The sequence below is a fragment of the Onychomys torridus genome, chromosome 10 (genome assembly GCF_903995425.1).
Source record: "Onychomys torridus chromosome 10, mOncTor1.1, whole genome shotgun sequence".
Classification (NCBI taxonomy): Eukaryota; Metazoa; Chordata; class Mammalia; order Rodentia; family Cricetidae; genus Onychomys; species Onychomys torridus.
Window position 1 is genome coordinate 24,610,884 of NC_050452.1, and position 12,698 is coordinate 24,623,581.

Genomic DNA, 12,698 nt, shown 5'->3' on the forward strand with positions numbered 1-12,698 from the left:
CTTGAAAAACCAAAAATAAATGAATGAATGAATGAATGAGTGAATGAATGAATGAATCTCTGCTAACAATAGGGTTCAGAGTTGAAATAATATTAAAACAGCATAGGTGGATACATCCTTACAAAGTAGAAAGGGGGACTGGCATGGTGACACAGGCCTTTAACCCCAGCATAGAAGGTAGAATAAGCAGGTGGATTGCTGTAAGTTCTAGGTCAGCCTGATCTACATAGCAAGTTACAGCCAGGGCTACACAAAGAAGCCATCTCTAAAATAAAATAAATATATTAGATAAGTAAAAAACAAGTAGGAAAGGTAAGAACTGCCCTGTTTATGAGCTTACATTGACCCAAATGCTAATGGGTATTAATACCATTGAATGAAATAGCTTGTATCTGATCAAGCAGACCTTCCTAGCTGCTAGCCTGCTATAAAAGTAGGAAGTTTCTACCTTGACACCTCTCCAAGATGGTCACTTTTGAAGCAGTGTGATAGGCAGCTAGAGGGGATAAGACTCCCCCCTTTATATTGATATTTGATAACATGACTTTTTTTTTTTCCCCACAGCTGAGGACTGAACCCAGGGCCTTGCCACCACTGAGCTAAATCCCCAACCCCCTAGCATGACATTTTTAACAGGAGGTTGCTGTTGTTCTTTTGGGTTTTATGAGACTTTACAAGACAGAGTTGAGGAAGGAATTGGGTGATTTCTCTGGTGGAGGACCCAGGTCTGGTTCCCAGCACCTAAATGGCAAATTCACAACCACCTATAATTCCAGCTCTAGAGGAGCTGATGCTCTCTTCTGGTCTCCATAGGCACTGCAGTCATGTGCACTTAACATGCATGCAGGCAAACACTCAGACACATAAAAATAAGTATATCTTTAAAAAATAAGCTATCTAGGATTTCCTTATGGGGCTGTGGAGTATGAGGCTCATCTGACTTCCCTAGTACAAGGGATTGAAACTAGGGTCTTATATGTGCTAGGCAAGAGTTGTACTGCTAAGATCAGCTCTCTTGTTTTTATATTGAGAGGCAGGGCCCATGCTGACCTTCAACCTGCCAAGTAGTTGGGATTGTAGGTCTGCTCTTCTAGACCTGCCGGTATAACACTTGTATAAGCTATCAATGAAGTATTTGGAGGTTTGGCATTCATGCTTCCAAGTGGGACAAGATGAGAACTTTTCTGAGATGAAATGGGAGAAAAGGTTTAGGTCAAGTGTCAGCCCTCTACTTCATGACCATAGGCAAGATATATAGCAAACACATGAGCTTCCCGCTATACAGTGGGAGGCCAGCTGCCCCTCCCTTGCAGTTGTACAGATTCGGTACCATTTGGAAGGACTGATGCATTAATGAATACTTTACTTTCCCTCTTGACATTTCCTGCTTTGAGTCATTGCTGATGACAAGGCATGGGGTATTGGCAGCTAATCAAGCTGGTCCTGTGCTAGTTCCCAATCCTTACAGTTCTTCCTAGAGGTATCCTTCTAGGGACAGACTGCAGTGGCAACACATCTCTAAGCAAGGTGAAGGGAACTTGGACTTGAAGGCTGAGAGTCATGTGTGTAAGAGAGAGGCATGTGTGTAAGCCCCTTCCAAGTGGCAGGTGAACTGTGGGCACACTCTAATGATGAACTGAACAATAGGGTATATATGACAAGGATATATTGTGCTTAGTGATAAAGTTGTTAATTAGAATGCTTCTGTTTTGGTTTTGGTTTTAAATCTGTTTATCAGCTGATTCAAAAGTATTGTAGTATCTTCTTTTACCTCATCCCAAGTATTGCTGGGGTTCTGCTTAATTAGATCCAGACTGCATTAGCCCAAGAGCATCAGTACACATATTCCCAGGATCAAACTCAGACCTGGGGACAGGTTCCCTTACCCACTGAGCCATCTCACCAGTCTATGATTCTTTTTTTGTTTTGTTTTGTTTTGTTTTGTTTTGTTTTGTTTTGTTTTTTAATTCCCTAATTTCCTCCTCAGTGGGACAACCTTAAGAACCAAGCTCCTTGCTGCAAGCTTATTCTCCAGAGGGCAGCTTAGGTGTTCAGACTTTGCAGGCAAGGTTGTTAAGCCTGATTCTGCCACCTAATTAACACTTTGTTTATATTAATTAGTTGCCACATGTACAGAAAGCAGTGGTCCTTTTTGAAGTTTCCAGTTATAGACCTAATAAGATCTGGCCTGAAATGGGACTTTCGGAATCTCCCAAAGCAAAGTAACAGCTTCCAAATTCCTCTACAAGTTTCTCTTAACAGGCATAGACAGCTCTGCAGCCATTTTTCCATAGTATCCTTCACCCAGAAGGATGGATGGAACAGGAGGGTGTGCACAGGCTCTCCTAAGGTTTTAGTACTCCTTGTCAGGTGTTAAAACAAAGAGGACCATTGTGTTTCTTGGAACTGATCTAAAAGTCTGTGTTTGAGATTAAGATCTAAGGAAATGCATTTCCTTTTAACACCCAGTAGTTTCTGATTGTGAACAGGCTCCCAACCTGTGCACCGGCGCCGTGCATGACTACAGACTCAGCCTCTTCTGTTGGTTCCTTTAATTAGTAGGAATTAAGTGGAGGCTGCTGCATATTTTGAGAATAAATAACACTGTTTAAACTTAGGCAGCCTTAACCATTAACTTAACCACTGGATTCTCGCTGCTACATGTCTCCTGAATAGATCAGCATAATCTTAACTAGGACTTAAAAATGCTTCATCCCCTCTCGGGAACTTAGAACTTGAAGCCCATGGGAGCCTTTGGAGGCTTAATGACTTTAATTATGGCAAGAAGAAGGGCAGCTGGTGGGAGAGCCCTTTCTCAGAGAAGCCGGATAAGAGCTGGCAGAAAGGTGGTGGTGGGGGGGTTGGGGGTGGCCGCAGGGCCTCTGAGTTCTGAACTGTGTTTGTAGCTTCAGAGCTTTGATCACTTGCCAGGGAAACCTGGAAGGTCAGGCCAGGCTGTAGCCAAGCCCTGGACTGAGGAGCCAAGTCAGTGGAGCGGGTAGCTCTGTGTCACCACCTCCCACCCTTGAGAAGGAGCCCTATCTGGCCACCAGTCCTCCAGCCTTTCTTTACCTTTGGTACTCTTTCTGGGTTGGTCTCCTTTTGGATTAGGGGCTCCAAGGCCTGAAATAAGCTAACAAAATGCCCTCAAAATGTGATTTGGTAAAACTAGATATGCTGTCTGTACTTTAGGGAGAAATCAGGGCTTTTTTGTTTGTTTGTTTTTGTTTTTAACTCTGTGTGTGTCCAGTACAAACTATCCCCAGAGCACAGGTGATCTCTCCTGGTGGCTTGTGTCAGGTTTCCCCATTTCTTGTAACATTATCACCAGCCCCATTTCTTGGCACCAGGTTTTTCTCACTGGTTCCCCGTGTGCCCTGGTGTGTGACCTCATTTCCTATGGAATGAAAAGTTTCTGTCGGAAAACAGGGCCCTCGGTGAGTTGGCTTTGTGAGCCCCTTTGCCTGGTGTGACTCATGCTTCAGGGCACAGGGGCTGTCCAGAGTATGCAAGAGCCTAGTGCCTGGGTGGTCACTGCCTAGAGAAGAGTGAAGGAGGTTTAAAAATTGAGGAGTGAAGGTTTAAAATCCATTTAGTGATCTCCAGAGAGAGGAGTGTACAAGGACCCAATGAGAAGCTGTTTGGACAAGGAAGAGCCACCAAGAGAAAACTGAGTGACAGAGACGGTCAACCTCTAGGTCCATTGGTTGGTCTCCATTGGTATGAACAGTGCACCACCACCACTTCCCCTTTGTGGCCTTCCTGCAGCAGGAACAGGACCCTGTACAACACCAGAAGCTGTTACTACTGCTCTGCAAGTTTGTAGGCTACAGAAGTCTCCCGTGTTGGTGCTTAGATGTCTGAAGACTCTAGAGCAGGCTGCCTTTGAGCATGAGAGCTGTGAAGCTATGGAATCTGCAGCCAGTACTCCTAGAGAGCCATGGGAGAGCCATGTTCCATGTCTCAGGAGGCCTAGTGCCCTGTTCTCTTTTGCAAGTGGCAGGACAGATTCCATCAGTCCCCTAGGCCAGAGGAAGGCCATGGGCACAAATCTGAAGGTAGTCATTTGTCTAGCTTTTCCTCATTGGAGTTCTAAGGAAAGTTCACTTTCTTCCAGAGAGAGAAGGGCAGAGTATACCCTGTATGTGTACAGGATGTTTTTTGAGAGCTTTGAAATCCAGAGGTGAATGTGTACAAAGCCCAGGGCCTAAGAACTACAGGCAGAGCTGCATTTGAGTTTCCAGCTGGCCAGAGACAAGATGTTTGCCTTAGAAATCAACAGCCTCCTCAGCAGTCCAACAGAAGATTACCAATGAGGTCACACACCAGGGCACACGGAGAAGCACTGAGAAAAACCTGGTGCCAAGAAATGGTGACTGGGAAGGCGGGTCCTGAAGTTGAAGTGTGAAGCCTGAAGAGTGCAGAATTCCAAGACATAGCTAAACAGACCTTCCCAGTTAAAAGGTCGGAGGGTCCCCAGGAGACCAGGTGACCAAGAACAGGCTGTAGTCAGTGCTGCAGCAGCAAGGCCCAATGGTGCTTACCACTGAGTGAAACTAATGCTTTGTGAGTGCAGCGTGGTTTCCTGGGGCTGAGAACCAGTTGTGAAGAAGTCTAACACCCAGGCTGCCCTCTAGTGAGGGAAGCTTTTGAAGATTGGAGCGCTGATGTGGAATTGGGAGCAAGGCTTAGGGAATCCATAGAAGGCTAGTTAAGTAAGGTAAAACTGAGCCCTGGGGTGCTGCATGCTCCATCCTGCAGTGGGAGGGACACTCAGAGAACCAGTAGAACTGTCTGGTAAGGCTAGGAATGAGAGGGGTGTTGAGTTTGGAAGCTGTGGGCAAGGGAGCTCAGATTTTACCCTAAGAGCAACACAGATCCCTGACAGAGAAAGGTCTTGTTCTGTGCTGTGAGTAAGGCTGGCTGGATAGGGAGAGCCCCAGGGAAAAATAGTTGTGCCCACAAGGCACTAGGGTGGCGGCAGTAGGGATGGAAAAATAGTAGGTAGGTTTGGAATTTGGAGTCAGTATAGCTTGGTGTGAGCAGTTAAATAAATGCAGGGGTGACGCAACAGGCTGCAGTTTCCATGTACCACCTTGAGGAGGGAGCCCAAATTGTAGGAAAGTAAGAACTGATTTTATTTGTTTGGATTTTTCCAGACATTGTCTTACCGTCTCAGGCTGGTCTTAAATTCTGTCTACCTCTGACTGGCCTCAGACTTGCAGTGCCACCTGCCCCAGCCTCCTGAGTGCTGGAGTGACTGATAACGCACCACCACAAACAACTTAAACGACAGAACTGAATGAATCTTAGACCCATGACACCCACATCGTCCTGCTCAAAAACATCCCACAGGTATCTGGGATAATGTGCTCTGCCCTGCTCTGGAAATAGCTGCAAAAGTTTGGAGGAATCCAGTCTGAAGCAGAAAGCTGATGCCAAGTCATGGGAAGCAATTTGTGGGCCTCCAGTGCCACTGTTGTAATTTCTGCCCCCTTGGGTTAAGCTATATGTAAGCATATCTGAGAACCTCATGAGCGTGTTCACATGAGTTCACAGCATACTCACCTTTCTTAAGAAAGAGTGCTTCGCACAAACATTAGCACATGTAGGTGCTTCCAAAAGGTCCTTGTTTGTGTCTTCTTTGGAGTTCCTGTCACACAGTTAGTTGGCTATGTTCATGGATGGAACTGTATGTATAATTGAATGTTTTCATACCAATAACCATTTCTGTTAAGTTGTGTATATGTGCATTATTTAGTAATTTGGCTACCAGAGCAAAATGTCATCTCACCTGTGAGAGTGAGACATGAGAGAGAGGGGTTGATAATTGTTTCACCGGAATGTGCTGCCCACCATGGAGCATTGATCCAAAGCCTGCTACACAACAGGGAACATATTATATGCATTTCTGAGGAAGGCTTTCTAATCCTGGGTAGTCAGGAGCAGCCCAAACATAAATATGCTTCACATTTGTCACGGATAGTTCTAGAACATACAATGCTTCCAGAGGATACCAGCTAGAAAAATAGGTCATTTTCATACATGTACTTTGGGAAAATCCACTCTAGAGACAGGATAAGCAACCCTGTGTTCTTTATCTCTTAGGCCTATATTCCCCAAAATTAAACACCAACCCTTCCTGGTGATACCCCAGAGGTATGGTATGTTCCACCATCATTGCATGCAGAAAATGTGCTCCATAAGAACAAAGACCTGTCACTCACTATGTCTGCTGTTCAATGCTGTATATGTTCCCAAGGCCTAGCACACATAGTAACTGGCTGATAACTACTGTTGAACAACTAAACTAATAAATGGTAATGCAAATAGAATTAGACCGTTTCTCACTACTGTGTTAATTATTCGAGTATGTGCTGTGCCCAGAGCCATCTGTTTTGTTAGGTATGGAGTATATAAATGCGGCTTATAGCATCTATCTTTTGACCCCAAAGTGTCTCTAAGACAGGAGCCACAGAGAATGTAGCTAACCTCTGCCTACCTGTGTTGTTCATTTATGTCATCCTACTTTGTCATTAATATAAGCTTGAATAGAATTTAAGGAGCACAGTCTATAAAGATTCTTAATAATCTTCATCTCCTAATAATCTTCATGTTCTTTGGCACTATTTCTCTGTCGTAAGGAAATTGGAAACAAAAGTCTAGATCCATTTAATGTAAAAAACAGAAATAGTACAGATACGGAAAATACGTGAAAGATCCAAGCCTGGTGGTAAAGGTCTATAGTATCAGATGCTTAGGGAGCCAAGTCAGAGGACTGGACTACAAAGTCAAAACCTCCATAGGTAACTTAGTCAAAATAAAAAATGAGAAAACAAGCTAGAAATAGATTGCTTGCCTAGCATGTGTGAGGCCTTAGTAGTGGCCTCTGAAAGGAGTAGGCATTCCATAGGGATATAACACCATGGGTGTTGTGGCACACACCTTTAATCCCAGCATGCAGAGGCAGGAGGATCCCTATGAGTTTGAAGCCAACCTGGTCTACATGGTGACTTCCAGACCAATTAAGGCTACACAGTAAGACCTTGTCTCAAAATGAACAAATTTACAAGAAGCCAGGCATTTGGTACATACCTGTAATCTCAGCACTTAGGTTGCTCAGGCAGTAGGATCATGAGTTCAAGAGCAGCCTAGATTACAGAATAAAGACACAGAATAAGACCCTCTTTAAGAAATAATAGGGTTGGGAATTTAGCTCAGTGGTAGAGCGCTTGCCTAGCAAGTGCAAGGCCCTGGGTTTATTCCTCAGCTCAAAAAAAAAAAAAAAAAAAAAAAAAAGAAATAATAATAATAAGCTGGGCAGCAGTGGCACATGTCTTTAATCCCAGCACTCAGGAGGTAGAGGCAGGCGGATCTCTGTGAGTTCAAGACCAGCATGGGCTAAAGAGTGAGTTCCAGGACAGGCTCCAAAGCTACACAGAAAACCCTGTCTCTCAAAACCATAATAATAATAATAACGAGACTGGAGAGATGGCACTGGCTGCTTGTCCATGGGGATCTGGTTCAATTCTCAGCACGTACATATGAGCTCACAATTGTCTATAACTCCAGTTCCAGAGGATTCAACACCCCCACAGACATGAATGCAGGTAAAACACTAATGCACATAAAATTTTAAATAAATTTTTTTTAAAGGTATATTTTAGGAGCTGGAGAGATGGCTCAGTGGTTAAGAGCACTGGCTGCTCTTCCAGAGGTCTTGAGTTCAATTGCCAGCCACCACATGGTGGCTCACAACCATCTACAATGGGATATGGTGCCCTCTTCTGGTGTGCAGACAGAACACTGTATCCGTAATAATAAATAAATAAATTTTTTTTTAAGAAAAGGTATATTTTAGAGGGTAGAGATATAACTCATTGCTTGCCTAGCCATATACAGTGCCTTGATCCCAGGTTTGATCACAGACTGCCAAAGGCAGAAAGGGTTTTTAAGAACTTATTGGTAGTGTATGTTAAGAATTTTTTTTTTTATTTATTATGTATACAGTATTCTGTTTGCATGTATCCCTGCAGGCCAGAAAAGGGAGCCAGATCTCATTACAGATGGTTGTGAGCCACCATGTGGGTGCTGGGAATTGAACTCAGGACCCCTGGAAGAACAGTCAGTGTTCTTAACCTCTGAGCCATCTCTCCAGCCCATATGTTAAGAATTTTTAAAAGGAATAAAATTATATTCAGTAGAGCCACTGGAATTGCTGTATGTCAGAACTTCCCACAAAAACCTGTTGATATATCTTCTAACTAGCTATTGACAGTCCAACTCCTTGGTTACTCTCTCATCAAGGATCCAGAGCAAAGATTTTCTTTTTTGTCATTTTTTGGTTATTTCCTGATGAGATTATAGTTTGTCTTCATTTTCTTACAATAAAGCTTAGACACTAGGGAAATGACATCCAAGTGCTTAACAAAGGAATAAGTATCTCAGAGACTCCAAAGGACAAGAATTGATTGGTAGGTCTGAGCTCCAAACCAGGTCTGGATATAACCACACACATGAGAAAAACACACACACACACACACACACACACACACACACACACACACACACACACACACTATAAGGCCATTGTAACAGGACCATTCTCATCAGAATGTTGTCTGCATTGGGAGTTTATAGACTTGGTCTTATGGAAGAACCACCCCCATGGCCAGGGAGCATTTTCTCTACTTGCCATACATAACCTGAGTGTGGTCCCAGACAGGCTTCTTTCAATTTACTGACCATTGATAGAATCATCTTAGAGTGATAAGTGATTAGCAGGGTTCTGCCTTCTGAGGCTGCAAATCTTGTGCTTTGTAAAATGGAAGTACACAGAGTTTGTCCTTTGTCACCTGTATCACTTGCAGACATCTCCTTGCCACCATGCTTTGTCACCTGTATCACCTGCAGACATCTTGCCACCATGCTTTGTCACCTGTATCACCTGCAGACATCTCCTTGCCACCATGCTTTGTCACCTGTATCACCTGCAGACATCTCCTTGCCACCATGCTTCTGGTTCCCCCACCCCTTTGGTTCCACCTGTGTTGGCCTACGTGAGAATAGAAGCAATTTGAAGACTGATGGGAAGGGTTATTAGCAAGGCAAGGCCTTTGGCTGCTGTTTGGTTTTGCCGAGATATCACACATCTTCTGAGAAAACCACAGCCTTTTCTTGCTCTTCCATTCCTGTGAACCCAGCTTGCCAGTGACCTTCACCTGCCATGTCCACCAGGCTATATCTTTCCCATCCTTTCGGGGTATAACATTATAAAAATAAAGATTACTCTAGTCACAAGACTGGTAATCTAGCTAGGAGTTAGATTTGTTTGGATTACAGTAGTCTGGTAGGAGGTTGACTAGATAAAATTGGCAAATTTGTTCATAGAACTTGGCTCCTCGAGTTTTTAGAATTACATTGGGGCAGGAGGAAAAGTGTAACCAAGCAATATTTTATGTTTTCAATATATAATGAAAGTTCCCCTTTAGTAAATGAAGGTTACTTGTGGCCTTTTCTTGAGGATTAAACAAACTCAGGATTACTCACACTTTACCACTGAATAGCATCCCCAGCCATCAGTCTCTTCAAAAGCCACCCACCTCTCAACAGGCAAGATCTCAGTAGGATCTCCTTCCATCCAGTCCTGTTATGTGCTGGAAATGCTAATTATTTCAGTAGCAGCTTATATGTGTAATCTAAAAACCAAAAATAGAGAGTCTCACGTGGTCCAAACTACCCTTAAACTCTCTCTGTGTTGCAGAGATGACCTTGAATTTTACGATTTCTCCTGCCTCTATCAAATGCTGGAATTACAGGCACTATACCAAGTGTTATATCATGCTAAGGACCCCTTTATAAAGTATTAGGGCTTCGTGCATGGTTGAAAGCACTCTATGAATTGTGCTGCATCTCCAGCTTTAGTAACTAAAATGTTTAATGTAATTCACTGAAAATTGAGCATTTGCTCAGCACTTGTCCTTAGACTCCACACACTAGTGATTTGTCTGAGGATGGGTTATAGATGAGACAGAGCTGAGCACTTCATTCTCTACCTGCCTCTTCCTCACCAAAGAAACAAGGTATGTTTTTGGTTTGGTTGTTTGGTTTTGGTTTGGTTTTTTGGGACAGGGTTTCTCTGTATAGCACTAGCTATCCTCAAACTCACTCTGTAGACCAGGCTGGCCTGGAACTCACAGAGATCCACCTGCTTCTGCCTCCTGAGTGCTGGGATTAAAGGTGTGTGTCACCATGCCTGACAAAAATCATTTATGTCTTAAAGCATCTTTTGTACAACTGATAATGTAGCCCCATGGTAAAGTACATACCTGGCATGGATGAGGCCCAGGGTTCACTCCCCCCCCCCCAGCTCTGTGATATCTGTCCTGAATGGGACATGCCTCTGAAACAAATGAACATTCATGTTCTTGTGAAACAAGAACTACTGGGAAGCCAAGGAGGCCCCCTGGCTCTGTGGTCCCCAAGGCACATTCCAGGAAGGCGTTCGCCATCCAGGCACTGCAGCCTCTGCCAGCCTTTCCAGGTGCGCCAGCATCAAAGCTGGAGAGAAGCACTCCAGTCGGACATAACTGAACTCACACTCCCCACAGGTACTGTTTGATATGCTGGATCCCTGGATGAAAGCAGAATAAAAGAATGAGAGGCCCTCTTCATTTCTTCCTCTGGGAATGGAATTTGTGAAGAAGCCTAGGGTACCACTGGCTTCTACTCAGGAGTCCAGGGTAGAGGCCTGCTGCCCTAAGGAACTTCATGGAAGAGAACAGTCATGCCACCTCACCTGTTCTGAGGCTGGACTGAAAGATGCAGTGACTTAAGATGCAGTGCTAGAGCACTTGCTTAGCATGAACAAAGCCCAGGTTTGACCCCAGCACTACCAAGCAGAAAAAGTGAAAGACTGAATGAAGCTTAGGAGGGACAGCCCACTGGTCATAAAACAGGGGTAACCCTCAGCTGACTTTCTTACTTTTCAGTCTCAATTTCTTTCTAAGGAAGACACCTGTAGGACAGGGACAAATCCTACAGCACTGTACCCAGGATTCCTGGGTTTCTTAAGCTTCCAAGGAACATGCTTTATCCCCAGTGTCACTCATTTTTGACTTGGGTCCCAAGTGCAGTTGCTTAAAAAGCAACGAGGTGACACTGCCCTCTAGTGGTCCAGTAGAGTCATCATTGGTCGTTATTGTTGATGGCCTTTGGGGTTGTGCACCTGTCAGTACAGATTATTCCTGTGGAAGGCATTTGGATTTATTCTCTATTTATTGGGTTTATTCACTGTTTGGGCCCACAGTGACATGACCTCTGAGCACTGGATGATATTTGCCCATATTTTAACATGCTGGTTTGGAATTTGTTTTGTTTTCCGTGTGTGTGTGTGTGTGTGTGTGTGTGTGTGTGTGTGTGTGTGTAGAGTGGCTGTCTCTGTTACACTAGTTCAAATCCTAAAAGCAAGGGGGGGGGGTCTATCTCATTTCTTCTGCAGACTCAATTCTGTTGTTCACTTAGCTGGAGATAAAATTAGGAGGTTCACTGAGGTGGAAAGGAATCTTTTCTTCCATCTTTTCCTCTACCGCAACATCAAAAAAAATTTTTTTTCAATCACTTCTTTATTTGTTTCTGAGCCTTCTTGTCTTGTCCCTCTGACCTCTGGTTTTCCAGCTGGTGGGATCAGCCGAGTCCCGAGAGCTTAGGGAACTCAGCTTCCTGAGCCTGCCTCCAGCTCCACTGAACCCATCTATGGTCAGAGCCAGGAAATCTGTTTTACAAACTTCCCAAGTGGTTTTTGATGTGTAGCCAGGCTTGGCAGCCAACTGCTCTAAGTCCCCACTTATTATTTCTTGTAACCCCCCAAACAGTGTCTCCAAAGGTCTTCAGCTTGTGTCACGTGTTAAAAGTGACCATTTTGAGATTCATTCAGAAATAGTCAACATTCTATTCTAACTGGAAGACATGGGAAGGAAAAAAGGACCACAAGAGACAAACCAAAGGCCTTTACTCTGGTTTCCAGGGGCAGTGTGTTCATGAAAGAAAATACTAAAGCCGGTACCTCTGTACTGGCTGGGCAAGCTGCCCACCCATAGACGTGTTTTTAATGTTCCATCAATGGGGGAGACAGGCTTCTACAGTAGTCAGTTACTCATTTCCACCCATTCTAAGTCACTGGGCTCTTGGGATGATAGGACAAAGTAGGTGGTAGTATCTTCTGTTGTTCCAATGAGAATGTCAAGGAAAGTAGAACAACTTGCTCAGAGGCACGGATATTGTTTGCTGTCTGGTTCTGCATTTGAAGCCATGTCTGATTTGTAAGGCCAGTGTTGGCAGGGTCAGAAGACAGTACCAACCTGCTTTTTTCATTCCACCAGGCCAAGAGAGCAGTTCAGCGGGGGGCCACTGCAGTTATCTTTGATGTATCTGAAAACCCAGAAGCCATCGACCAGGTAAAGGTCCACCAAAACCAATCCTACTGTCTGCCTGAGAGGCATTTGCTTTGCTTATCTTGAGTGGGCACTGTTGTGACACCCTTGTCTCAGATTCTTTGCACCTGCCTGCTGAAGTATATTATTATATGCCTGTGTTGAGTATCATACCCTGAGGGAGGCATTTAGAAAGTGGTTATAGGTCGGTAGTTAGGAATGAGGGACATTTTCAAATAGTCTTCTGGGCTTTCAGCCAGCTCAGCC

General features: G+C 44.2%; 1 protein-coding gene across 2 annotated transcripts in view; it reads left to right on the top strand.

The window, feature by feature from the left end:
* LOC118591797 (kremen protein 1) overlaps positions 1–12,698 on the top strand; it is a 259,224-nt gene that overhangs the window by 141,685 nt on the left and 104,841 nt on the right. For both annotated transcript variants that reach the window (XM_036200171.1, XM_036200172.1), the window contains exon 3: positions 12,381–12,455. In XM_036200171.1, the coding sequence (XP_036056064.1) occupies positions 12,381–12,455 (75 nt within the window). The remainder of the gene's footprint in view (positions 1–12,380; positions 12,456–12,698) is intronic.